The sequence below is a fragment of the Odocoileus virginianus genome, chromosome X, assembly GCF_023699985.2.
Source record: "Odocoileus virginianus isolate 20LAN1187 ecotype Illinois chromosome X, Ovbor_1.2, whole genome shotgun sequence".
In the NCBI taxonomy this organism is placed as follows: Eukaryota; Metazoa; Chordata; class Mammalia; order Artiodactyla; family Cervidae; genus Odocoileus; species Odocoileus virginianus.
The window spans coordinates 18,349,427-18,377,093 of NC_069708.1; the positions used below are offsets into that span (position 1 = coordinate 18,349,427).

Consider the following 27,667-nt stretch of genomic DNA (forward strand, 5'->3'; position numbering starts at 1 on the left):
TGGGGAGAGGACAACAAATGCTGCCACCAATTGCCAGGTGCTTTCTGTGGGCAAAGTCCTGGGCTTGGAGTTCTAGAGATGTTCCTTCAATTATGAGAACTATTTGGATGGGTGGTCCTTAGCTATGATGTAAATAAGGCTCAAAGCGCCAGTAAGTGGTGGAGCCAAACCTTCTCTTCTATGGACAGAATTATCCCAACAGCTGGGCAGAGTGTGGGCTACAAGAACACCTTGGCATGTTTCCTGGATCCTGGATGCCCAAGTCACACTAGGAAAAGCTGGCACTGCGTGAACAACCACCACACGTCCTTCACCAGCCCCTTCTTTCTGTGTGCTCATTCCTGCCAAGACAGGATACGGGGAGAGTCTGACTAGAACAAAAGACCAGGTCTTTCTGCAACTAGGGGTTTCTCTACTGTCCTCGGGACACTATCACACTAACTCTATTAAATTTCTCCTGTCTCTTGACAGTGTTGTCAGAAAAGGTTATCAGGTCATTTCTTCTGGAAATAGGTTAGGATCCCCAAATCTGGCCATCATTTACAAATGCACAAAGAATTCACGGGGCCGGGGGTCCCCACTCACATGACTGACAGTAAACAGACTCTTCTCCTAGGACTTCTACACAAGACTGGGACAGAGTCACTTCCCAGGAGACCTCCAGGTTGTAGATTAAGGCTATGATTCATCCAACTACCCTGGGAGTATCAATTAACTCATAAGGGGAAAGGGAAAAAGAGGGAGAAAGCAATGTGTTCACATGGAAGAATAAATAAATGTATGCTGGATGCCATGACTGCTTTCCTCACTTGTATCTCTCAACAGTGCCTGGAAGATATTGGCTGTAGCACAGGAGTGGGTGTCCTGAGCCCAGATTCTGCCCTGCCCAGACCAAGTTCTGCTTGCAACCAGGGAAGTGTCACAGGCACACAGCACATACTTAGCCTTTCTCTCCAAGACCCTGACAAGAAACAGAAAGCTTTCCTGAAGAGCACTACAGGACTTTTTAGCAGACCACACTGCCACAGGCTGGCATCATCAGAGAAAGTTCTCCCCTACTTTACGCTGTATTTTCAAAATGGGCAAAGCCCAGGTTCTCCAAAGATCCCCAGGTTCCAAGAAACCAGAACTCCTCGATTTATTTCAGGACAATTAGGCATCATGGTTTCTTCATTCGTGCATTCTGCCGGCCCAGCAACCTGGCTCCCATCCGCTGCTCCAGGCGGCTTCCCGAACTGTGCCTGACCTCTGCTCTCTGATCTCTGACCTGACACCAGAGCCGGGCTCCAACCGGCCCGCCCCGCCTCCAAGATGGCCGCACCCGTGTAGGTTGTAGTTATCACGGAGGCAGTAGCCACCACTACCGTTTTCTTATTCTCATGATCTAAAGAAAGAGGAGAGCGTGGCTTTGCGGGATGGAGGGATGGGAACTCCCCAGGGAGCACAGCCACAAAGAGGCCCGGCGGCGCAAGAGGACGAGGAGAGCGGGCCTCGGAGGCAGCGGACCCGGCTCCGCTACGACATTCTGCGCGGGCCTACTTGCCTCCCGCCGCCCGAGACGCCACCTCCCCCCCCCCCCCCCAGCCTTTCGTACGACTCGTCGCGGAAAATGGTCGCACTACCTTGTCGCTTCTTCTAACCTCAGAGGGAGCCACGTCAGAACCAGCGTCCCTGAAAGGCGCCATGTTTCCCATTGGCTGTCTTGCCATTCCCCCCAGCCCCCTCACCTCCCTCCTGCGCGTGCGCAGCACTTGGGTTCCCAGGGCAACGGGGAGCGGAAGTGTTCTGCTCACCCCGAGGGCGGTGCGAATTGGTGCTGGCTGTTTTACGCCCACAGACTTCGGGTTCCTGGTAGTTTAGTAAGGGGAGGCGAAGTTGGGGGCGGGCTGGATGGGGAGGTCGGAGGAGCAGTGGGCCGTGGGTAAGGAGCTCTCAACCCCTGGGGTGTTGAGTGACAGGGCCGTGGGGCGGAGAGGGGACTACGGAGTTAACGAGTGAATGGTTCATTAATTGATTCCTTTAGCAACTGTTTACTTGGTGGTGGTTTAGTCGCTAAGTCCTGTCCGACTCTTGTGACCCCATGGACTGTAGCCAGCCTCTGTCTGTGGCAGTTTTCAGGCAAGAATACTGGAGTGGATTGTCATTTCCTTATCCAGGGGAATCTTCCTGGCCCAACTGTTTCCTTAGTGCATAGTGAATACCAGACACCATTGTTTCACGTTAGTCATCACAATAGCCCCATGAGTAGGTACTACGATTCTCTTCATTTTACAGAAAGAAAGCAAGAACAGAAAGGCTCGGACACTTGACCAAAGTCACACAGTAAACTAGGGGGATCCTTTTTCTTTTTTTCAGCATACTATTTATGCATTTCTAACTAATATACCCTGAATTTATCAACTTTATTGCTTGCTGTCTCTCCCCTGCTAAGAATATGGCTCCTCAAGACGGGGGAACTCTGTTAACGTAGAATGGGTAAAGTAGGCACTCACCTCTGTTATTAACTGAAGAAAAGCAGTAGAGCAGGTGGTCAGTTTCGTTCCAGAACCCAGACTCTTAGGAAATAAGGCAGTGCTTAGCTCTTTATCTAATGGTGGTGGTAACTGAGCTTACTAAATGTCAATTCTTAAAACTAGAGGGAGGCACTGTGCTTTCTAATGTCAAGGGAAACATTTGGATTTTCCTCAACTTCACTCCATCATAGACGTTGCTAACTGCATCTCCTGTGTGGTCATTCCCTTTCCAGGGTCAGGGTTCATAACGGCCAACAGCTCAAAGCTTCAGATGCCGGCTGATCTACCATGGGCTTCCTTAGTTAGTCTACAGAAGACCCAGTCTGAGACCTCAGAAGGAGGTGAGTTTTCCTGGTCAGAGGTAGAGACATGGTCCTGAAGGGAAGGTCCTAGCAAAGGTATCTTTCTTTGTCTTTGAATCCTTGGGTCCTGCCTCCTTAGTAATAAGACAGCTTATTTAGAAATTCCCTGGTGGTCCAGTGGTTAGGACTCCATGCTTTCACTGCTGAGGGTCCAGGGTTCAATCCTTAGTAAGGGAACTAAGATCCCACAAGCTGAGCAGCCAGACCAAAAAAAGAAAACCCCTAAAACCCAAAATGACAGCTTCTCCGTGGGGAGTTGGAAGAAAAGCACCAGCCCAGACCTCAGGGCAGAGTGGGGAGACCCACAGAACAGACTCAGATGCTCTGGTTAGAGGGAAGTGGCTCACAGGATAGCAGGTTCTAAAAGAACTGAACCTGCATTGCCCTCTGTCCCTTCCTTCAGCTGAGAGAGAGCAAGACTTCTAGCCACCATCAAGTGCTGTGTCATGGTGGTCAGTTGAACCCCTATTGCAGGAGAGAGATAAAAGTTATGGATGGATGGAGGGATGCTGCCCTGTGGTAGTGCTAGCAAGGACATGGTCAGGCTGGAAAGATTGATTCCCTACCTCCCAGGACTTTCTCCACTCTTAACACATTTGTGTTAAGCACACACATTTGTGCTCCCCTCTTGTGCTGTGAGCTACTTCAGTCAGTCCCATAGTATGAACAGTCCACTTGCCTGTAGCAGAAATGTTGAATCTCCTCTACCCTGACTAAATGACCAGAGAGATGTTTTTGGTTTCTGCATGTCTGTGAAATCTCAGAGTATTCTCTAGGTAGCCATCACCTAGCTATGCTACCCCATTTTCATGCTAGTAACTGGGTCTGGAAGCATGACTCACTAAGCTCCATCTTGCTGAACCCTATTGCCCTGATACTAAGGCAGGGATTGCTAGAGTGGCAGTGGTTAACAAAAGCTCATTGCTGAAAATTTGTTTTGAAAACTGCCAAATAAGGAAGAGCTTGGCAATCAAATGGCCATGATGGGAAATAAGGAAGAATTAGGGAGGGAACAGGGAGGTGGTCGGCCAGAAGGACCAGGGTCGGGGGGAGCAAAGTCAATGGTTTGCAGTTCCATGTGGACCTGACCAATGCCAGGCCCTTAATCTCCCTCCATCCCCCTACCTTCCACCCTCCACCCCTTTCCCTTCCACCCTGCACTCAGCCCTGGTTAGTCTCCTTCCTCCAAACTGCAGCAAGTTGTCCCTGTCTCCAGACTTTGCTCAGGGTGTGTCACCTCAAGGGCTCATTGTGATAATTAGGTGGTTTGTAATAATTTCTCCTTTTTATTTTACTAGTAATTAATATTGTCAAAAGTGAAAAATGCAAGTAAACAAAAAAGGAAAGGTGAAATCAACCGTCAAAGGTAAGCAGGGTCAACGTTTTAATAGATGTTCTTCTTCAGTACATGCATATAGCTTAACAAGGGAGATCCCACCCACCTGCTTTCTGATAACCTGCTTTTAAATATGTTAAGACATGAGAACAGGATTCCATTGCATTTTTAAAGCCCATGTGGTATTTTCCATTTTGTGTATCTTATTTTTTTTAAACTTGAGCCACCTTTACTGGAAGTTTAGTTGCTTCCAGATTGTTGAATGGTGGAAACACCTACAGTTAACATCTTTGCAAATAAATTATGATAAATTCCAAGGCATAGAATTTTTGAGAGAAAGGAAATATCAGGTTGTTAATGGCTTCTGAGTAGAAGTCTTTAAACACAGTCATAGGGAGAGAAAATCAGTTTCTATGGGATTGTGCAAAACCCATGGGATCTTAGCCAAAGGAACAGCCTGGAGCTACCAGGCCTTGTGTCCTGATCATACTCACTATGGGGCAGGGGTGATTGTTATTAGGCTGGCGATGGTGGTCTCAGGGCTGTGTGCACTGACCTCAACCCTCCTGATTCTGCCTTCCTAGATCTCCATCCTTGGTCTGGGCAGAACCAGATGGCCATGTCCCAGGTGAGTTCCTAATTTACCCCTACTTTGTTTCCAGTTAATTTAAGGTAGCAATTAGGAAATTATATTGCAACCTTGAAAAAATATATGTTAGTTCCCTCAGCTCTGGCTGTTTTCTGCTCAACCTGTCATCCACCTTAGGTTTCTCTAATCCTTCCTCTTTTCACCAAAAAGGCAAAAAAAAAAAAAAAGAACGATGTAGAAAGGAAAAGACATTTTTGTCTACTTCTTACTCTTGGAACTGCACTTCATATTTTTGCCTTCTCAAAGAAAATTGTTTAAATGCATAAACTTATCTTGCTTTTTCTATTCACTTTCACTTTCGGTGCACTTTTTGCCTTTTCATTATGTTTAAAATTGTGAAAGTAAATCCACATCTCATGTTATAAAATGCATAAAATAAACAGTATCCAAAAGATCCCTATTTCTTCTTCTCCCAGTACCACATTCTTCCTCAGAGATGCCCACTGTTAGCAGTTTGGTGATAAGGTGCTGTAGATGCATTTACTTCAGTTTAATTAACTAAAAATAGAGGTACATGTTGGAGAAGGAAATGGTAACCCACTCCAGTACTCGTGCCTGGAAAATCCCATGGATGGAGGAGCCTGGTAGGCTACAGTCCGTGGGGTCTCAAAGAGTCCAACAGGACTGGGTGACTTCACTATCACTTTTCACTTTCATGCATTGGAGAAGGAAATGGCAACCCACTCCAGTGTTCTTGCCTAGAGAATCCCAGGGACGGGGGAGCCTGGTGGGCTGCCGTCTATGGGGTCGCACAGAGTCAGACACGACTGAAGCGACTTAGCAGCAGCAGCAGCAGAGGTACATGTAATGTGTGTTTTTTCTCAAATGCCATCACACCCCCATACCCATCTTGCTTTTCCCATTTGATTATATTATGAGTGGTATTCCCCATCAGTACATAGAAACTGTTTCAGTTCCTCTTTCATAGTATGGATGTCTCATTTAACTATTTCTCTTTTCATGAGTATTTGGTTTTTTTGTTTTATTTTTCTATTGTAAACAGTGCCTCATGAACTGCTTTCTATGTATCTGTTGGCCCATTAGTACATGTATTTATGGAGAGTACACCTGGAAGAATTTTTGAACCAAAGGTATTCACACCTTAAATTTGCTTTCCCAAATCCTGGACTGATTGGTACTTTCACAGAATTTTAAATACCAGATAATTTCTGTGTTCAACTCATCCAGGCTGTTGCTGAAAGATTAAAAGGAATCCAGTTCATGCTATGATGCCATCTAAATTCGAGGAAGATACTACAGAAAAGTAAACAGTGAAAGACCACTTTTATTTAAGCATATGGATGTGGAAATTCTAAAAATGTCTTCTGAATAGAGCATTAATAAATTGAATTAAGCATTTTTTAAAAAGTACTCTGTACCTATGGTAAAACATTCAAACAAACACTTTGTTCAACAAAAGGTGAAAAATAATTTTCCTTCTCACCCTGTTTCCGTATCTCCTTCATATTTCATGCATGCTGCCAGAAATCATGTGTGCATATTTATTTGTCTCGATGGAAGAATCCCCGTTCCTTTTATTTTCTTCCTTTTCACGTATTACAGCACATTCTAGTTCTTTCTTTGTCCATTCCATTTCACTGTGTGTTTGATCAACCTTAACTTTTCTCACCTCAGCACTCTTGACCTTTGGGTCAGATAATGCTATGTTGTGGAGGGGTGCCATGTGCATTGGAGGATATTTAGCAACATCTCTGGCCTCTGGGTAGAGGGATACCAGCGCCCTGCCCCCCAACCCCCCCTTGTTGTGACAGTGGGCTAAGGAGAAGTGTATTGTTGCAGGAAACATTGACCTTCAGGGACGTGTTTGTGGACTTCACCCAGGAGGAGTGGCAGCAGCTGGACGCTGCTCAGAAGAACCTCCACAGGGATGTCATGCTGGAGAACTACAGCCACCTGGTCTCCGTTGGTGAGGGACCCTCCACAGGGTGACTGGAACACACCCCCTTGTGTTTCCCTCTCTGGGCTGCTGCAGCTCAGGGGTATCTGGCCCTGAATGAGTCAGGCCTCAGGCTCCCTGGTCAGGAATTCCTAATGGCGTTTGCCCCCTGCCCAGGATGGTCATTATCTCGCCTTCTCTGTGGATGGTCTGCACTGAGGGCCCACTGGCTAGGCTCATAGGGCAGTCACCAAAGCCAGACCATCCCCGTCCTGCAAGGATGGGCCTTGGTTCTGGGATGCTGCAGATGTTCATAACCAAGTCCTCTGTCATTTCCTCTCAACAGGATACCTTGTGGCCCAGCCACATGGGATCTTCAGGTTGGGACAAGGAGAAGAGGAGGCTGGGATGGCAGCTGGAGAAAGCCTGATGTGGAGCTGTCCAGGTGAGCCCATGCCAGGCCAGCTGGGCCAGGCAAGGGGACCTTCACGGGTCAGGGAGATCTTGGCCTCAGCAGCACACCCAGGAACTTATCTCAGAAACCCCAGGCTTGGGGACACAACTCAGGGCTGATGGAACAAACTGCTGTGATAGCTACATGATGCCCCACCTGCCACCCCTCCACAGCCCCTTATTCTTGGGGTTAAGACAGAGGCGGCTGCTATTGTTCTCTAGATCCTGTCCCCACCTTCTAGCATCTCCAGTATATGGAGATGTGCCTAGGTTTGTCTCTTTCCTCTTCTCCTCCTTTCTGAAAGCTGTTAAACCTTCTCTCTTGGGTATTCACATATTCATCAGAAGCCAAGCCGATGGAAGGATGAAGTTTCCTCTTTATTTGGCATATTGTGGGCCCTCAAAAGTCTGAAATGCAGTGTCTTTAACCTCAGGGAAATTATCCTCAGGAAATTATTGATTTATTGGAGTTGGGATGGACAAGAGGGCTTTGCTTAGTAACCTTCAGCTCTACCAGGCCAGGTACCACCGTGTCCTTGTCTGCTCTCACTTTGAGGCTAAACAGTGTCAACTTCACACAGGTTTCTGTTTGCTCATTTCTCTCAGACCATTCCAAATCTGACTTGATTCCACCTGTTGTCAGATTCCTCCTCTTATCAATACTTCCCTCCCACTCAACTCTTTTGTCTTTTGTATTACCTCTATTTATTAAAATAAATAAACCTGAGAGCATATTACTTCCATAGCAGCATACTTCAGTGAGCACTGTCTGCTTTCCTGTTTGTTTGTTTGTTTTTGCTCAGGGTCTCTTATGGTGACCGAGGAAGTCTCAAGACATTAGTCTTTGTCTTTTTCTCTCCCGCTCTTAGTGGCTACTCAGCGGCCCCTCCCGAAGAAGTCTGTCTAGATCACTGTTACCCTTCACTGCGCTCCATGGACCAGCAGCCTGGGCATGGCCTGGGCTCAGAGTAGACGTGCAGATTTGGGATCCACTTCAGCTTTACTGAATCTGCATCTGCTTTTCAACAGCTGTTCAGAGATTAGTTTCATGACTGCAGCTGTAGTCAGATGGGCAGCTGATTCCAGATGACTCTCTAGATGGCTTCCCCAGAGCCCACTCCTGCTGGCAGGTGCACCCTCTCACTCAGAGCCTTCCTGAACCTTCTCCCAGGGACATTTTGGCCTACAATTTACTCTTTATCAATCAATTCCATATCTGCTGCTCCATAGAGATTCATCAGGGTTTCTGGTCTGCTGATGGCCTGCTTTTTCCTGCTTCCAGTGTTTCCAGGAATTGAGTCTCATTCTTATTTCAATATTAATTGTGGAAGGAGGAAGCACAGACTCAAAGGCAGCTTCCACCCTTTGAAGTCACATTTCCCATGTTGAGTCTGAGTGTGCAGAACAGTCTGAGATATGAAGTAGTCTCAGTGTGTTCCCAGTCACACCTCCAAGGGCAGCTTCTTTTCAAGGTTTCTAATTCCTCTGATGAGCATCTCTAAAGGTCCAGGGAATACCTTCACATCTGCATTTCTCAGTTCTCTTTCCCTCCTATGAAAAATAAGGATTTAGTTCAATTGACCTTGATCTTCTGCTCTGTAGTGCTTCACAATGTTCATTAAGTTTTTATTTTTCCTTTCTTTGTTGGCTATCCTTGTAACTTTCAACAACATAGCTAAGCTTCTGTTTTTGCATTCCAGTTGGTAACTTTCTTTAAATCATAGCCAAATGCCTGTGGCTTAATTTTCTACCTGGAACACAAACCCCTAGAGGCAAGAGTCCACATCTTGTTTTCATTCATCCAGGTGTTGGTCTGTAGAGGCACTAAGTAAATATTGCTTTGATAGTTTTGGACTGGGGCAGAGGAAGGAGGTTTGTTATTCTTCCATAGCCCAGTGGTGAAGAGCTGGGACTTCGGAGCTCACAGCCTAGATTCAGATTCTAGTTTTTTCACTCACAAGCTGTCACTTTGTACACATGACTTAGCCGTTCTTTGCCTGTTTGTAGAATGGGGCTAAATGCTAGAACTTAAAGGACTGACAGAATTTAATGAGTTGATAAATGTCAAGCACCAAAAAAAAGTGCCTTGGAATAAAGGAAGTTCTCAATACATGTTATCACTCTTTGTATTGTTGTTATTAGCCATATAGAATATTTGTTTAATGTAATAGTTGTCAACCAGAGGTGTATCACCTGTGGAGGCCTAGTTATGTGCATTGTAACATTCCAGATAGTTCTGATATCCATGCCTAGTTCAGATTCATTGCTTTAAATGTCTGCTAACAGAGGTTCAAAGGACTGTGAGACTTAGCAAGGCCATCACCCAGGAGCATGGGTCAGTCAGATGGGATAGTAAATAAGAGCACACAGCCTCACTACTGGTTAGCTTGGTTCTCTTCCTCCATTCCTCCATTCTTCAAACTACTTAAGGGCTTATATTCTCCTCTGGGCCCTGGATGAAATCTCTGACAAATCTCATAAATTCTCGGATTGTTCTGAGCTAATAAACATCTTCTGTCAAGATCCACATATCAAGAGTAGCCTTGCTGTCATATTTATTATTTTCAATTTGTTGAGCTTTTCACAGAAAGAACTTTTACCTTTGTTAATTTTCTTTATTGTGTTTTCCATTTTGTTGATTTCTCTTTTTACATTTATTTCCATTTCTAATTCTTTGGGTTTACTTTGCTGTTCTGTATCAGCGTCTTTTCCCCTTCAACATTTTATTATAAAAATTTTCAGACAAAACAAGCAAAATAATTGTTTGAACATCCATGTAATATCATTTAGATTCTACAATGAATGTTTTCCTATATTTGCTTTATTGCCTATCTGTGTGCTAATTCCTCTCTTCCATCAATCTCCCTTTTTTGTGTGTGTGGAATGCATTTCAAAGTAAGTTGTGGATATCAGTACACTTCACACCTAAATACTCCCACAGGCATATCATTAACTAGAATTAAATATTTCTTGGTATTTTTTCTATCCTTAATGCTTAACAGGTGTTTTCATAAAAGGAAATGCAAAACTAGCACAATATGATAGTGCGTTGTATGTGGTAATGGTTTAATGTAATTTCCAGATGCATTTTCCATGTATTGTCATGATATATGTAACTGCAGTCTCTTCTTGAAAATGAAGTTTGGGTTATTGAGGTATAATTTATATACCATGAAGTTCACCTCTCAAGTGTACAGTTCTATATATATTGACAAATATATAGTCATTTAAATACCATCACAGTCAAGCTATTGGACATTTTCATTCCCCTAAAACATTCCCTTATTCCTCTTTACAATTAAACTTCTCCCCTACTCTCACATCCAATCTTGTTTCTTCTTCTAGTTTTGTTTTTTTCTAGAATGTTATATAAATGAATCTCATAGTATATAGCCTTACACATCTTGCTTCTTTCATTTACCTTAATGCTTTTTAGGTTCATCCGTGTTGTGACATGTTTCAACAGTCTGTTCCTTTCTGTAGTCAAATGATACTTCATTTGCTTACCATAGGCCAAGGTATGCACTTTTGAATTTTTTCTTTTTTTTTGGTTATTATGAAAGAAGCTGATATGAACACACTCATGTTTAGGCATTTGTGTGGGTATATGTTTTCATATTTCTGGGGTAAATATCTAGAGTGGGATTGCTTGGTCATGTGGTAAGTGTATGTTTAACTTCACAAGACACTACCAAACTGTTTTACAGTGTAACTGTACCATTTTGTATGCCTACCAGCAACATATATGAGTTCCAGTGTTTTGCTTTCTTGCCAGCACTTGGTATTATTAGTATTGTTAGTCTTTCTAGATACTGTATGAGAGTAACTCATTGTGCTATTAATTTGCATTTCTCCAATAACTGATATTCAGCATCTTTTCATGTTCTTTTGTTTGCCATCTATATATCGTTGGTGAACTATTTCCTGTAATCTTTTGCCATTTTTGTTATTATTAAATTGTGAGAGTTCTTTATATATTCTGGATGCAAGCCCTTTATCACTATGTGTTTTCCAATTCTTTACTCCCATGCTGTGGCTTGTTTTTATCTTAACAGTGTCTTTCCTAAAAAAGACATTTTTAATTTTGATAAAGTCCAATTTATCAAATTGTTCTTCTGCAGTTCATGCTGTTATACCCTGTATAACAATTCTCTAACACAAGGTAACAGAGATTTTCTCATATTTTTATTTGAGAGGATTTATAATGTTAGCTCTTACGTTTATCAGGCTTCCCTGATAGCTCAGTTGGTAAAGAATCCACCTGCGATGTAGGAGACGCCAGTTTGATTCCTGGGTCAGGAAGATCTGCTGGAAAAGGGATAGGCTACCCACTCCAGTATTCTTGGGCTTCCCTTGTCGCTCAGTTGGTAAAGAATCTGCCTGCAATGCAGGAGACCTGGGTTTGATCCCTGGGTTGGGAAGATCCCCTGGAGAAGGGAAAGGCTACCCACTCCAGTATTCTGGGCTAGAGAATTCCATGGGCTGTATAGTCCATGGGGTTGCAAAGAGTTGGACATGGCTGAGTGACTTTCACTTTCACTTATATTTAGGCCCATGGCCAATAATGAGATGAATATTTTTACCTGGTATGAGGTAAGGGTCATTGTTTTCCTTTTTTTTGCATATGCATATTTAATTGTTCAAGCAGCATTTTTTAGAAGACTATCTCTTCTCCATTGACTCACCTTGGTAACCTTATCAAAAACAGTTGAGCACATATGCATTGATCTGTCTGCCAATACGGCACTCTCTTAATTACTGTAGCCTACATGTTCACATCAGGTACAGTTAATCTTCCACCTTTGTTCTTTTCATAATGTTTTGGTCCTTGATATTTTCATATAAATTTTAAAATCAGCTTGCCAGTATCTGTATGAAAGCCTACAGGGATTTTATTTGGAATTACATTGAGTCTGTGGATCATTGAAATACTAAGAATATTGAGTCTTCCAATTCACAGTGTATCACAATGTACACAATTCAGTGTATCTCTCAATTTATTTAGGTCTATAAAATTTATCTCAGTATCTAAGTAATATTTGCTAGTTTTGAGTGCATAGGTCTTACATAGCAAATGCAAATGCAATTTAAATATTTCATTTTAAACACACCTATTTGCTTGTCAGTGTCTCGTTTGTTTTTTTTTTTTAATTTAGTGGTTGCTCTAGCAATTAAGAGATACATGCTTTATTAACCCTTTCACCATATATATTTATATTTTAAGACTTTAAGTCATATGTAGAAAGTTTATAGCAATATAGGTCACTTCCTTTCCCTCCTTTATGTTATGCTCTAGGTTTCAAATGTATTGTATTCACAACTGTCATACATATCTTAAAGAATTCAAAAGGAGCAAAATAGCCTGTAGTGTTTTTTTTTTTTTTTTTTTTTTTTGCAACCCCATGGACTGTAGCCCGCCAGGCTCCTCTGTCCATGGGATTTCCCAGGCAAGAATACTGGAGTGGGTTGCCATTTCCTTCTCCAGAGGATCTTCCCAGCCCAGGGATTGAACCTGTGTCTTCTGCAAGTCTCCTGTATTGCAGGTGGATTCTTTACTGCTGAGCTACCAGGGAAGCCCATTCTATATATTTACCCAGATGTTTTTTGTTGTTGTTGTTAATTAACTTAAATTGGAGGTTAATTACAATATTGTAGTGGTTTTTTCCATCCATTCATATGGATGTACAGGTGTCCCCCATCCTAAACCCTCCTCCCACCTCCCTCCCCATCCTATCCCTCAGGATTGTCCCAGTGCACCAGCCCTGAGTGCCCTGTCTCATGCATTGAACCTGGACTGGCGATCTATTTCATATACGGTAATATACATGTTTCAATGCTATCTCTCAAATCATCCCACCCTCGCTTTCTCCCACAGAGTCCAACAGTCTGTTCTTTACATCTGTGTCTCTTTTGCTGTCTCGCATGTAGGGTCATCGTTACTATCTTTCTAAATTCTATATATATGCGTTAACATACTGTATTGGTGTTTTTCTTTCTGACTTACTTCACTCTGTATAATAGGTTCCAGTTTCATCCACCTCATTAGAACTGATTCAAATACATCCTTTTTAATAGCTGAATAATATTCCATTGTGTATATATACCATAGCTTTCTTATCCATTCAGCTGCCGATGGACATCTAGGTTGCTTCCATGTCCTAGCTATTGTAAACAGTGCTGTGATGAACACTGGGGGACACATGTCTCTTTCAGTTCTGGTTTCCTCGGTGTGTATGCCCATCAGTGGGATTGCTGGGTCATATGGCAGTTCTATTTCCAGTTTTTTAAGGAATCTCCACACTGTTCTCCATAGTGGCTGTACTAGTTTGCATTCCCACCAACAGTGTAAGAGGGTTCCCTTTTCTCTGCACCCTCTCCAGCATTTATTGCTTGTAGACTTTTTGATAGCAGCCATTCTGACCAAGTGAGATGGTACCTCATTGTGGTTTTGATTTGCATTTCTCTGATACTGTGTGATGTTGAGCATCTTTTCATGTGTTTATTAGCCATCTATATGTCTTCTTTGGAGAGATGTCTGTTTAGTTCTTTGGCCCATTTTTTTTTATTGTTACCCAGATATTTTATCATTTTTGTTGGTCTTCCCATTCACCCTGCAGAAAATCCTATTTCATTTCTCTTAGAAGAAATCTGATGACAAAATCTCCTTGCTTCAGTGTAGAATTCTGGGTTGACAATTTTTTGCCTTTAGTAATTTTAAGAAGTTCCACTATCATCTGACCTTCATTGTTTCTAATGAGAACCTCACAGTCATTTGAATAATTGATTAATATGCAATGTGCTTTTCTTTTTTTACTAACTACATTCAAGATATTTTCTTTAACTTTGCTTTCCAGATATTTGACTGTAATATTCCTGGGTGTTTCTGTGAGTTTATGTTGTTTCTGCTATGCTGAGCATCTCAAATCTGTCATTTTATGTCTTTTCCCAAATTTGGGACTTTTTTGGCCATTATTTCTTCAGACCTTTTCTTCTGCACTAGTCTCATTTCCTTGGAGGACTCCAGTGATATGAATGTTGGACCTTCTGATACTGTCCCATGGATACCTGATGCTGTGTTTCTTTCTTTTATTTTTCTCAGTCTTTTTGTCTCTATTCCTCATATTGGCAGGTTGGATCATTTCTGTCAGTTTAACTCCAAGTTCACTGACTTGCCTCTCTCGTCTCCATTCTACTGCTCAGTTCACCCCAGGTGTTGGTTTGTTTGTCTTTCTGATTTCAGATAGTATCTTTTTTAGTTCTAAAATTTCCATTTTTTAATAGTTTCTGTATCTCAGTTGAGAACTTCTTTTTATCCATTCACTTCAAGTGTGTCTGCCTCATAGAACTGATTCCATAGCTGCTTAAAATGTCTTTGGTATTTCCAGCATCTGGTATCTGTTGGTTATCTTTTCTCTTGAGAATTGGTCACATTTTGCTAGTTGTTTGTTACATTGAATGGTTTTGGATTCTATCCTAGATAGTGGTGATTGTTTTGTTGCTTTTAATCTTTAGTTATCACTTAATAAACCTAGTTAGATTCATATCACTGGTTTTGTGTTGCCCTCTGTGGGTACTGATTCTAATCAATGTGGTGTTCAAAGCCTTTGCTTTGTGTATGCACCATTCAGGGGTTAATTTGAGGCGTGAGTAATGGTTTAAGTCTTTGTGCAGTTTTCAGAACCTTTGCTGGCCTGCTTCATGGTTGTCTGAATGCATTTGTCACTCAGGTGTTAGTCTCAGACTGAGCTGTGGTTGAAATATTACTTTAGTTCAGTTCTTAAAGCTTTGGTGTGAGGCTTTTGCTTGGATGAGCTCAGGACTTCAGGAGGTTTATATACCATTGGGACAGAGTCTTGTGAAAAAAGAATGGGGACTAAAAAGAAATGCCTTGGTATATGGGCTGCTTCTTCACTTTTTGACTCACCTTCAGAGTCTGCCTGCTTTTTTTTGCTTTTAACTTGTCAGAATCCTGCATAGCTGCTTTACATATTTTGTCCAGAGTTCTTAGTTGCAATAATCAGTAGGAGAGGGGCTGTAGTAGACATACCACATTGTGCCTAGAAATGGAAACCTTAATTTCATTCATTCTTGCTTTTATCTTTATTATTTGTATTCTCCTGCTAGTTTGAATCTAATTTTCTCTTTTCCTAGTTTCATAAGGTAGAAGCTTAGATAATTCATTTGATAGCTTCCCTGTCTAATATAAGTATTGTGAATGCTATGACTGCCTCTAAGAACTGATTTAGCTGTTTTAGCCTCTCTGTATTATACCACAATATACAAGAAACATACAAGAAACTGCATGTATTTAAAGTGTATAATTTGATAAGTTTTGACATGTAAAAACCCAAGAATCCATCACCACAATCAAGATAGTGAAGTCATAGAATGGGAGAATTTGTATGAAACTGGTGTTATTTCTTCCTTAAATGTTTGATAGAATTCCCCAGTGAAGTCATCTGTACCTGGAGTTTTCTTTATAGGAAGGCATTAAACTACAGTGTCAATTTCTTTAATAGATACTGGATTATTCAGATTATTTCTTCATGAACAAACTTTGGTAACTTGTGTCTTTCAAGGAGTTTGTCCATTTCACCTAAGTTGGCAAATCTATTGGCATAAAGTTGTTCATAGTATTTCCTTATTATGCTTTTAATTTCTGAGGGTCTGTGGTAATCTCATTTTAGTTTTAAAAAAGTAATCACGTGTAGAAGTGAAAACTATGAACTTCATTTAAAAGGAAATCTCTCCCCCCAGCTAATGCCTCTTCCAGTGCTTCAGGCTGGAAGCTCTCCCCCCCACTCCCCCTGCCACTCGCCAAATCACCAACTAGGCCATCTCTGGCTCCTTGGGTGAAGCAAGTGAAGAAAGATGGAGTTAGGGCAAAAATAGTTTGCCCTAACTGGTAAAGATATAATCTGATATTGACACCTCTGCATGTGGCAGATTCTAGAGACCGATTTCTTTCTGTCCCTGGTATGTTTTGGGCTTCCCAAGTGGCACTCGTGGTAAAGAACCCACCTGCCAATGCAGGAGACATAAGAAACACAGGTTCAATCCCTGGGCTGGGAAGATCCCCTGGAGGAGGAAATGGCACCCCCATGGCAGCCCACTCCAGTATTCTTGCCTGGAGAATCCCCATGGGCAGAGGATATTGGTGGGCTTCAGTCCATAGGGTCACAAAGAGTTGGATATGGCTGAGCACACAGAAACTGGTATGTTTATGGTTTCCTTGGAGATGCCCCGGCTAGGGCCCTTGATTGCAGTTCCCTCAATATAGGCTGTGCCTCTTTTCCAGCAAGTTATTTAATATATCTCCTTCTTGCCCTCACCAAACAGCACTGTCTAGACATCCAGTCTCTTTTTGCTGAGGTCACCTTGATGCTAGGAGAAAGTCCCCTCTCCAAAGTAACCCAACCCTGTTTCAATCCAGAAGGTCCACATCTGGCTTGTGGAATGCGTGTCTGTGTGATGGGGCCTTGATCTCTTCATCACCTTCCCCCCGCCACCCAATGCAACCTCTTTTCTGTGGCCGCAGACTGCCACAACCTGCCTGTCACCTGTAGAGTTTTCTAGTCGCAAACCAGGTGCCAAGTCTCATGTGTCCCCCAGACTCTAGTGGACATATATAAAGCAGGTTGTCTCCTTGAAGTTTTCCTTAATAGATTAGGGCTGGGGCAAAAGTACCCCTGCCCCTATTGTGTGAGAGAGAAAATGCCACCGCTTTGCAGCAGCTCTGTCTGAAGAAGGTTTCTTACTCAGCTTCTTAAACCTTAATACTCCTACTTTTTATTTTTAACTCCTGCTTGTAAGGTGTCTTACTGCAGAGGGACTCCAAGTGGCTTTGACCTACTCCTTTAAGTCCTGCAAAGGTCTCTGGACTGCGAAAGCACTTGGTAGTATTTTATTACCAGCCTTTGAAATGACTAGGGATTTTTTTTAAATGTTTTATTTTCTTGTAGTGAGAACTTTTAAGATTCACTCTCTTAACAACTTTCAAATACACAATACAGTATTATTAGCTATAGTTGGGCTTCCCAGGTGGCTCAGTGGTAAAGACTCTGCCTGCCAGTGCATGAGATGCAAGAGATGTTTGATCCCTGGGTTGGGAAGATCCCCAGAGGAGGAAATGACAACTTGCTCCAGTTTTCTTGCCTGGAAAATTCCATAAACAGGAGGAGCCTGGCAGTTAGAGTCCATGGGATCACAGAGTTGGACATGACTGAGCGACCAAGCATACACACACAGCTATAGTCACCATGCTGTTACTGCTTCTGCAGTGTTTGTTTAGAAAGCCCAAGGCTGGAATCAAACAAAGAGAAAAGTCACTGCTGTTTCCCAGTTTACAGTGGGGCTGCCTCCTCCCCCCTCCCCCCAGGTTAGTATCACCTTGATCCATGTGTACAGGTCATTGTTGAATCTTGAGATGTGGGCAAGAGAAGTGGAGGTTGTTGGTAAAAATAAAGGGCTCTACCAACAGTTTTTTCAAAGCAGATGGCCTGCAAAGAGCTGTATTGATACCATGTTAAGCCAGAGCATGGGTTGCAACTGGGTGGCAGATGTAGCTTCTGAAATATCTGAAACTTCTGGTTTCGAACAGGAAGCATCAATGTAAAAATGCAAAGCTTTGTAACCTTACGCAGCCAAACTGATGATACAGACAATGCATGATTTAGAGCAGTGCTGCCCAAGAGAACTTTCTACAATGATAGCACTGTTCTCTCTCTATAAAATTGTAGTATGGGCATACTCCTTGGGCTTCCCAGATGGCACTAGTGGTAAAGAACCTGCCTGCCAATTCAGGAGACATAAGAGATACGGGTTTGATTCCTGGGTCGGGAAGATTCCCTGGAGGAGGGCATGGCAACCCACTCCAGTATTCTTGACTGGAGAATCCTGTGGACAGAGGAGCATGGCGGGCCATGACTAACAAAGAGTCAGACACAACTGGAGCAACTTAGCATGTATGCATACATGGGCACACTCTACATTTTGGTAATCTGTTAAGTACGAATTGGTGTCTTACTGTAATTTTTGTTTCCCTGATTACAAGTAAAGGTATTTATCATTTCATATTTGGTGTGGACTGGATTTCCTCTTCTGTGGCTTACTTGTTCATATCCTTTATTTGTGTTTTTGTTGGGGGTATTTGTCTTTTTCACATTTATACAGATTCTTTATATAGTCCCAATTCTGATTTTGTATATAGTATCTTATTTAAAATTTTTTTCCATTTATTTTTATTAGTTGGAGGCTAATTACTTTACAATATTGTAGTGGTTTTTGCCATACATTGACATGAATCAGCCATTCATTTACATGTGTTCCCCATCCCAATCGCCCCTCCCACCTCCCTCTCCATCTCATCCCCCTGGGTTTTCCCAGTGCACCAGCCCTGAGCACTTATCTCCTGCATCCAACCTGGGCTGGTGATCTGTTTCACCCTTGATAGTATACTTGTTTCAATGCTGTTCTCTCCGAACATCCCACCCTCGCCTTCTCCCACAGAGTCTAAAAGTCTGTTCTGTACATCTGTGTCTCTTTTTCTGTTTTGCATATAGGGTTATCGTTACCATCTTTTTAAATCCCATATATATGCATTAGTATACTGTATTGGTCTTTATCTTTCTGGTTACTTCACTCTGTATAATGGGCTCCAGTTTCATCCATCTCACTAGAACTGATTCAAATGAATTTTAATGGCTGAGTAATATTCCATAGTGATTATGCACCACAGCTTCTTTATCCATTCATCTGCTGATGGGCATCTAGGTTGCTTCCATGTCCTGGAAATTATAAACAGTGCTGCAATGAACATTGGGGTACACGTATCTCTTTCAGATCTGGTTTCCTCGGTGTGTATGCCCAGGAGTGGGATTGCTGGGTCGTGTGGCAGTTCTATTTCCAGATTTTTAAGGAATCTCCACACTGTTCTCCATAGTGGCTGTACTAGTTTGCATTCCCACCAACAGTGTAAGAGGGTTCCCTTTTCTCCACACCCTCTCCAGCATTTATTGCTTGTAGACTTTTGGGTAGCAGCCATTTTGACTGGCGTGTAATGGTACCTCATTGAGGTTTTAAAAATATGGAACACTTCACGAATTTGCATGTCATCCTTGCGCAGGGGCCATGCTAATCTTCTCTGTATCATTCCAATTTTAGTATATGTGCTGCCGAAGCGAGCACAGTATCTTTTTTTAAAATTTTTATTGGAGAGTATAGTTGATTTACAATGTTGTGTTAGTTTCAGAGGTACAGCAAACTGAATCAGTTACACATACACATATGTCCACTCTTTTTAGTTAGTATTCTTTCTTCATCTTGGTTATTGCTGGTGTTTTTTGAGTAGATGTTTTCTTTGTAATTGATTGATTTTTTAGTTTGTGCTTTTTGTGTCATTTCATGTAACTTTTCTCTGACGGAGCTCATAAAGATGTCATGTAATTTTCTTCCAAAAATTTCAAATTTTGCATTTTACTTTCTTAAAATCTGCCTCAGTCAGTTCAGTCACTCAGTCATGTCTGACTCTTTGCGACCCCATGGACTGCCACATGCCAGGCTTCCCTGTCCATCACCAACTCCCAGAGTTTACTCAAACTCATGTCCATTGAGTTGGTGATGCTATCCAACCTTCTCATCCTCTGTCATCCCCTTCTCCTCCTGCCTTCAGTCTTTCCCAGCATCAGTCTTTTCCAGTGAGTCAGTTCTTTGCATCATGTGTCCAAATTATTGGAATTTCAGCTTCAGCATCAGTCCTTTCAATGAATATTCAGGGCTGATTTCCTTTAGGATTGACTGGTTTAATCTCCTTGCTGTCCAAGGGACTCTCAAGAGTCTTCTCCAACACCACAGTTCAAAAGCATCAATTCTTTGGTGCTCAGCTTTCTTTATAGTCCAACTCTCACATCCATACATGACTACTGGAAAAACCATAGCTTTGATTAGATTGACCTTTGTTGGCAAAGTAATGTCTGTGCTTTTTAATATGCTGTCTAGGTTGGTCATAGCTTTTCTTCCAAGGTGCGAGCATCTTTTTATTTCATGGCTGCAGTCACCATCTGCAGTGATTTTGGAGCCCCAAAAAATAGTCTCTCACTGTTTCTGTTGTTTCCCCATCTATTTGCTATGAAGTGATGGGCCAGATGCCATGATCTTAGTTTTCTGAATGTTGAGCTTTAAGCCAACTTTTTCACTCTCCTTTTTCACTTTCATCAAGAGGCTCTTAGGTTCTTCGTTGCTTTCTGCCATATATATAGGCATATATAAAATCTGCCTAGACTTTACATAATTCATGAAGAAGAGAACTATTAGTTGATCTTTTTTCCCCATGTGGACATCCACTTGTACCATGCCACATACTGAACCCTTTCAACAGTGGTGTGGGATACCCCTTCAGCTAGAGGTCAAGTTCCATATCTGTGTGGGGCTGTTCCAAGGCTCTCTATTTAGTTCCATTGGTCTGTTTGTCCCTTTGCTATTTGCATGTTTTTCTAACTTTATAATGAATTAAAATATATAAAGCACTTAAAAGTGCCTAATGAATGCTATATAAATGTCAACTGTTATATCATTTTTACTGTTGTTGATGTTGTTAACAGCTGGTAGGATGATTCTCCTTATCTCTTTGGACCCTTTGGTCTTCAAATAGGAATCTAAAGATTAGTTTGTCAAGTTCCATGGAAAACTGTTGGGGATTTCAATTCCAATTGACCTGTGTTTGGAGATGAGTTGGAAGTAAGTTGGGGTTTGGTATCTTTATTCTATTGAATTTTACCATCAGTGAACTCTTATTCAACCTGTCCTTTCTGCCATTTAGTAATATTTTGAACTTGTCTTCAGGACATGCTTGCACATCTTTTGTTACACTTGTTCCTGGATACCTCCTAGCTATTATTGAAATTGTGATTAGGATTTTATTTTCATAATATGGTTCCTAATTGGTTAATACTAATGTATGACAATGTGTTGGTATTTATACATTCAATTTGTGTACAGAAACCTCTCTGAATGCTTTTATTAATACTAATAGCTTTTAGATTCTCTTGGGTCTTCTATGTAACCAATTGTCTTCTTAAAAGCAATTTTGGATTTCCAATTATCAGTTCAGTTGAGTCGCTCAGTTGTGTCCGACTCCTTGCGACTCCATGGACTGCAGCACACCAGGCCTCCCTGTCCATCACCAGCTCCCGAAGCTTGCTCAAACTCATGTCCATCAAGTCAGTGATGCCATCCAACCATCTCATCTTCTGTCATCCCCTTCTCCTCCTGCCTTCAGTCTTTCCCAGCGTCAGGGTCTTTTCCAATTAGCATTTTCTTTTTCATTTCCCATTCTATTAGTCAGGGCCTGTAATACAGTGTCTAATATATATAATGATAGTGAATTCCTTATTTGTTTCTGATTCTGATGGAAATAATGGTGAGGACAATGATAGAAATATAATGATAGTCAATGTGTAAGTGTGTGCTGTGTCCTACAAATGCAGTACTCTGTCTGCTTTATATACATTACAGAGTTTGATCCTCCAAACTGGTTTTTATTTTATAGATGAGAAACTGAGACACAGAGAGAGAGTATGTGATTTCTAAAACGTTCACCGTTAAGTATATTTGCTGTGTTTTTTTGAAAAAATACCTTTCATCAAAAGCTTTTATGACCCTGGTTTACTAAGACATTTAAAAAAAATCATGAATGTGTGGTATTTTCTTGAATGCTTATTTTCTGCATCTATTGAGAAGATACTTTTTTCTCCTTTAATCTATTAATGTGGTAGATTATATTAACATTTTTCTGATGTTGTACTGTTCCTGCATTCCTGCAGTAAACTCTTAATTAGTTTTAAAGCATTTTTAATTGATTGAATTCAGTTTTCTGATGTTTAAGAGTTTTCCATTAATGTTCAGAGTGAGACAGATCTTAGATTTTCTTTTCCTGTGCTGTTCTCTTATTCTGGTATCCAAGGTTATCCTCACTGCATAAAAAAGGCTGTGTACTTTTCCTTTTTTTTTCTAGTTTCTGAAACTATATTGACTGAATTATACCTGTTCTTAAGAGTTTGATAGCAGTCATCTACAACAGCATCTGGATAGGAAGCCTTTTTTAGGCAAAACTTTCAAGTACAGAGTACTTGAAATTTATAGAGTAAAATTTACAGAGTAAAATTTATAGTTTTTTTAAAAACAGTTCCTGATTTATTCATGTTTTCTCCATCTTCTATCAGTTCCGGTCATTTTTTAAGATAATCATGTTTCATATGAGATTCTAGATTTACTGACCTAGGGCAGTATTCTCTTTTGATTAAAAAAGCTTTAATTTTTATCAAATTAAATCATGTCCATGGTTTAAAGAATAAAATAAATGTGATAAAACTATAATGAATGTCAAGGGCATGATACTGTACTTGGTCTTTGCTAACAAGCTGAGAAACAGGGCATGACAAATATAAAATTCAGGGTAGTGATTATCTGAGAAGAAAGAGAATGAAATGAACACATGAAGAACTTCAAAGGTAAAAATAATTTTTTTAATGAGTGGTGGATATGCAGATAATTTTTGGCATCTCTGTTCTTTATAATTTACATATTTCTTACAGAAATTACTTAAAATTTTCTGCTATGGAAGATGAAGATTTTGCTCACTTCATTGTTTTTGCCATTCACACACACACAAAGACTTCTTTTTTGAATATCAAATTTTTTTCTTTTTTTTGAAGTATAGTTGATTTATAATACTGTGTTAATTTCAGGTATACAACACAGTGATTTGATATTTTTATAAATTATACTCCATTTAAAGTTATTCTAAAATATTGGCTATATTCCCCATGTCTGGTTTTTATTTTATACCTAGTAATTTTTATCTTTTAAAAAATATTTATTTGGCTGAGCCAAGTCTTAGTTGCAGCATGTGGGATCTTTAGTTGTGGCATGTGAACTCTTAGTTGTGGCATGTGGGACCTAGTTCCCTGATTAGGGATCAAACTCAGGCCACCTGCATTGGAAGCACATAGTCTTAGCCACTGGACCACTAGGGAAGTCCCAGTTTTTATCTCTTAATCCCCTTCTCCTATTTTGCCCCTCCCCTTTCCCTCTCCCAATTGGTAACAGCTAAATTGTTCTCAGTATCTGTAAGTCTGTTTCTCTTTTGTTACATTCATCTGTTTTATTTTTTAAATTCCACATAAAAGTGAAAGCATACAGTATTTGTCTTTCTCTGACTTATTTCATTAAGCAAGACTCAATGGACATGAGTTTGAGCAAACTTCGGGAAATAGTGAAGGACAGGGAAGCCTGGTGTACTGCAGTCCATGGGGTTGCAGAGTCAGACATGACTTAGCAACTGAACAAATATACCCTCCAGGTCTATCCATGTTCTTACAGATGGCAGAATCGAATTCCTTTTTATGGCTAAGTAATATTCCATTGCATGTATGTGTTTGTGTATGTGTGTTTCTTCATTATCCATACATCTGTTGATGGGCACTTAGATTGCTTCCGTATCTTGGCTTTTGTAAATAACGCTGTTTTGAACATTGAGATGCACGTGTCTTTTCAAATTAGTGTTTTCGTTTTCTTTGGCTGTATAACTAGGAGTAAAATTACTGGATCATATGGTAGTTTTTGTTTTTAACTTCCTGAGGGACTTCATAGTGTTTTCCATAATGACTGCACCAGTTTGCATTCCCACCAACAGTGTGGGAGGGTTCCCTTTTCTCCACATCTCTGCCAACATTGGTTGTGGTCTTTTTCATAGTAATCATACTTACAGGTGTGAGGTGATAGCTCACTGTGATTTTGATTTGCATTTCCCTGATGGTTAGTGATGTTGAATATCTTTTCATGTACCTATTGGCCATCTGTATATTTTCCTTGTAACACAAAGACTTCTTGTTTGCCCATGTTCCCAGTATGATTATATCATAAATTTGCTTTCCATCAATACTATTGTTTATATAATGACTATATGAACAAAATGACTATATTAACACTATAGACAGCTTAGCCATGTAGTAACCTATGATTAATTTACCTTTTCTGTATAACTTTTAGTTTCCTCTGGTTAATAATTGCCTTATTTCTTTCATTTGCTTCTTTCTCTGAGTACTTCTCGCTACTTCAGCTTAAATACTTCATGACCCATGATCCAGAGTGATTTTAAATGTGTTCAGAGCTAAACGTGCTCCAGCAATGTCATCCCTTAGTTTGTCTGGGGCCCTCTGACCACTCCCTTCTGGGTGGATTATCTTCATTCCTGTTTTGTGCAGCCAACATCCTCTTCACCACATCTCTCCTGGTGAAGAGAGATCTCTTCACCATCATTCTGGGAATTCCCTCCACATTCTCATTGTTGGGAGTCCTCATTTGCTTTAATGCCATGCCTTCTTCCACATTTCACTGGAGCTCATTCTTCCAGTGCTTTCCTAAGAAAGAATGTAGGTCTATGGGAGGTAAATTTTTTTTTAGATTTTTGAATATCTGAAAGTGTTTGTTGAAACCTCATCCAAGATGGGGAGTTGAGCTTGGAGTAGAGTTCTAGGATGGACATTTCTTTCCCTTAGACTTATGAAGGCATTGTTCCATTGTCTTCTGACTGAAATTTTCCTTTTAAGAACTCTGAAGCATCTAAGACTTTTTCCTCCTTTATTTCCTGCTTTCTGACATTTTTTCTTGTGTCCCAATAGGGTTCATTTCCACCCATATTGGTGGGCACTTGGTAGGAGACAAATCCCAACAGGGATAGTTGCCCCTTTCTCATGCAAAGCCAAGATGCCGCAGGGCTAGATAGCTGCAGTTCAAGTCCAAGTGGCAAATGAGACTTTTTAGAAAGCCCTTTTCACTTTGTGGGAGATTCTCAGTTGACCCACTAAATAAAAATAGGCAAATCCAGGCATCTAAACACCCAGGAGAAAATCAGGTATTCAGTGCCCCAGGTAGGCTAAAATAATCAAAATAGGGAACATTCCACAATATGCATTCCCAAACTTCAGCCAGGAGCCAAGCCTGCCACGTTAACACCTTGAGGGACATTACCTTTATTGGTGCTCTCTATTTTTTCACGGGGATTGTAGTTACTATATACTGTTTGGAACCGAGTTCCAAGTTAGGTCAAGGTAGGAACAAAACTCTGGAGATGGGGCTTTCAGTGGAGCTCCCTTCAGTCACTGTGATGATGCCAGTTTTCATTCCTTCCAGACCACAGAGTTGAGGAGCCAGGGGTCTAGGGTGGAGGTGGGGGTGGGGAGAAGTAACACCAAGTAAAAACCACATACTTGGCTGTTCTCAGTGAGGTTCACTGGTGGTTCTTGAATAAATGCTGTTTAACGTGGTGTATGCCTTTGGTTAAGTTTCAAAGTCCTGAAATGATAGATTTTTATAATTTTGCCAATATTTTCATTGCTTTTAAGGGGAAGACAATTTACTAAGGTCCTCACTCCACTGTTCCAGAAGCCCTACTTTAAGGCATTTCTCTTAAAACTGCACAAAAGTATAGAAAGTCATAGTCATAAGAAATACTGTTGTAGTTACCTTCCAATAATAGCAAATGCTAAGATTTTGTCATTTGGTGGGGATTTTTTTTTGTTTATAAAAGAAAGAGGTTTACAATAAAGGTGAAGCCTTCCTTTTCCCCTCCTGAGTCCTGTTGCCTTCATTCCCTCCATAGGCAAACGGTATCATGAATTCGGTGAGTATACTTCTAACCCATGTTTTTATTTGCACCAGTAATCAATAAATTTGCACTGGTAATCAATATAGCATTCTTTTTGTAACTTTACCAGATTAGTGCCCTAGAAACCATAGGAGGTCTTTCCACAACTAATTTTCTGTATTCAGTATTCACCTTTGAGTTTACCTGTGTTAGATTTAGTTCATTTGTTTTAACTTCTGTATAGCCTTCCAACGTCTCAGTATCAAAGTCCACCAATCTAAGCCTCTATTGGTGGGCATTTAGTTGTTTCTAATATCTTGTTGCCATTATTTTACATGTACATATTTGCAGAATTTCTCTGTGGTGTAACTGTAAGTAGAATACATAGTAGAATATATACATTTTCAACATTATTCAGATGTCTAACCTTTTTTTTCTCATAAATAGAATCAATTTGTCATGTATATTTAAGAGTTTTGCATCTATGTAACTGAAATTGCTTTATAATATTTTCATATTCTGTCCTTATTTGCTTTTGGCATCCAGGTCATTCTGTTTTGTATAACATAAGCATTGTTTTACCAATTTTCTTTTGTTATTAAGTGCCAGGTGTATCTGCCTGTGATTTTAACATTTCCCATTTTGTTGTAACTGTCTTTTAAAAACACATGGCTGATTTTTAAAAGCACAATTTAATATGGTTGGCCTATATTTAATGGGGTTAATATTTATTTATTGTTCTATTACTATATTTATATTTCTTCTTTTAGAGGAAATTGTATTTTCTAAAGATCCTGCTTTTCCTTTACCTCTTTTCATGCCTTTGCTGGATTTTCTTTACCCTCCCCCCATACCTTTTTCCCCTTTACTCATTGTCCTCCTAAATAATTCAAGTACAAAGCATTATTCTTAGCAATCTTTGTGTGTGGCAAATTCTCTGTCTTTTCTTGTCCAAAAGCATCTTTATTTTGTCATCTTCCATTGCAATAATTTAGCTGGGGATAGAGATATCTAAGGTTGTCTAAGGTGACAGCTTCTCTCAGGACTCTGAAAATATTCTTTTGGCTTATTTTTTAGCTGATAAAATCTGTTGTTGATCTAATTGTTTCTTTATAGGTGATTTTTAAAATTTCTTCATGGTAGCTTTCAATACTTACTTTCTTAAAGTCTTACAGTTACACAGAACTGTGTCTCAGTACTGTGTCTCACCACTCTCAGGACTCTGGATATTCAAGGGTAGGATATAGGCGATATATGTATACCTATGGATGATTCATGTTGCGGTTTGACAGAAAACAACGAAATTCTGTAAAGCAATTATCCTTCAATTAAAAAATAAATAAATTTTAAACAGGGATAAGATACATGACAGAAAACTCTCATTCATTATTTCTTCAAATGCTGCCTAGATTGGGGGCCCTTCAAGACCACTGCCCCATTCGGAGATTCTTGAGAGGGACTCCCAGGCCTCGGCATCTAGCTGTATATACAGCTAAGATTATTACAGCTATGTAGTAAGGATATACAGGCTTCCCTGGTGGCTCAGCAGGTAAAGAATCTCCCTGCAATATAGGAGACACAGGAGACACAAGTTCAGGCCCTTGGTCGGGCAGATTCCTTGGAGGAGGAAATGGCAACCCACACCAGTATTCTTACCTGGAAAATTCCATGGACAGAGGAGCCTGGCAGGCTGTAATCCATAGGGTCTCAAAGAGGCAGACACGACTTAGCGACTGAGCAGTAACAAATAAGGATATACAACTAGAGCCTAAGGGGAGAAGGCAGAAGCAGAGTCTGGAGGACTCCATGTAGAG

The 27,667-nt window shown here is 40.8% G+C and overlaps 1 protein-coding gene, 2 long non-coding RNA genes and 1 other non-coding gene across 9 annotated transcripts in view; 1 reads left to right on the forward strand and 3 right to left on the reverse strand.

Annotated features, from left to right (window-relative positions):
• LOC139033178 (uncharacterized) overlaps nt 1-1,709 on the reverse strand; it is a 126,233-nt gene extending 124,524 nt beyond the window's left edge. For both annotated transcript variants that reach the window (XR_011485806.1, XR_011485805.1), the window contains exon 1: nt 1,623-1,709. This is a non-coding gene — a long non-coding RNA (uncharacterized lncRNA). The remainder of the gene's footprint in view (nt 1-1,622) is intronic.
• Nucleotides 1,602-27,667, forward strand: part of ZNF674 (zinc finger protein 674) — a 36,436-nt gene continuing 10,370 nt past the window's right edge. Inside the window, exons 1-7 of one of the 4 annotated variants that reach the window (XM_020897988.2) lie at nt 1,602-1,859; nt 2,747-2,854; nt 4,174-4,241; nt 4,796-4,839; nt 6,661-6,787; nt 7,104-7,202; nt 25,869-25,889. In XM_020897988.2, the coding sequence (XP_020753647.2) occupies nt 4,199-4,241; nt 4,796-4,839; nt 6,661-6,787; nt 7,104-7,202; nt 25,869-25,889 (334 nt within the window). In that variant the 5' untranslated portion in view covers nt 1,602-1,859; nt 2,747-2,854; nt 4,174-4,198. Of the gene's footprint in view, nt 1,922-2,746; nt 2,855-4,173; nt 4,242-4,795; nt 4,840-6,660; nt 6,788-7,103; nt 7,203-25,868; nt 25,890-27,667 lie in introns of all 4 variants that reach the window. The other 3 variants (XM_020897989.2, XM_020897990.2, XM_070462088.1) reach the window with 3 other exon arrangements.
• The window catches only part of LOC139033177 (uncharacterized), a 34,274-nt gene continuing 25,029 nt past the window's right edge, over nt 18,423-27,667 (reverse strand). The window contains exons 5-6 of one of the 2 annotated variants that reach the window (XR_011485804.1): nt 27,510-27,621; nt 18,423-27,415 (exon numbers count right to left, since the gene is read on the reverse strand). This is a non-coding gene — a long non-coding RNA (uncharacterized lncRNA). Of the gene's footprint in view, nt 27,622-27,667 lie in introns of both variants that reach the window. The other variant, XR_011485803.1, reaches the window with a different exon arrangement.
• LOC139033207 (U6 spliceosomal RNA) lies at nt 19,290-19,396 on the reverse strand. The gene has a single exon (XR_011485830.1). It is a non-coding gene; the product is annotated as a U6 spliceosomal RNA (small nuclear RNA).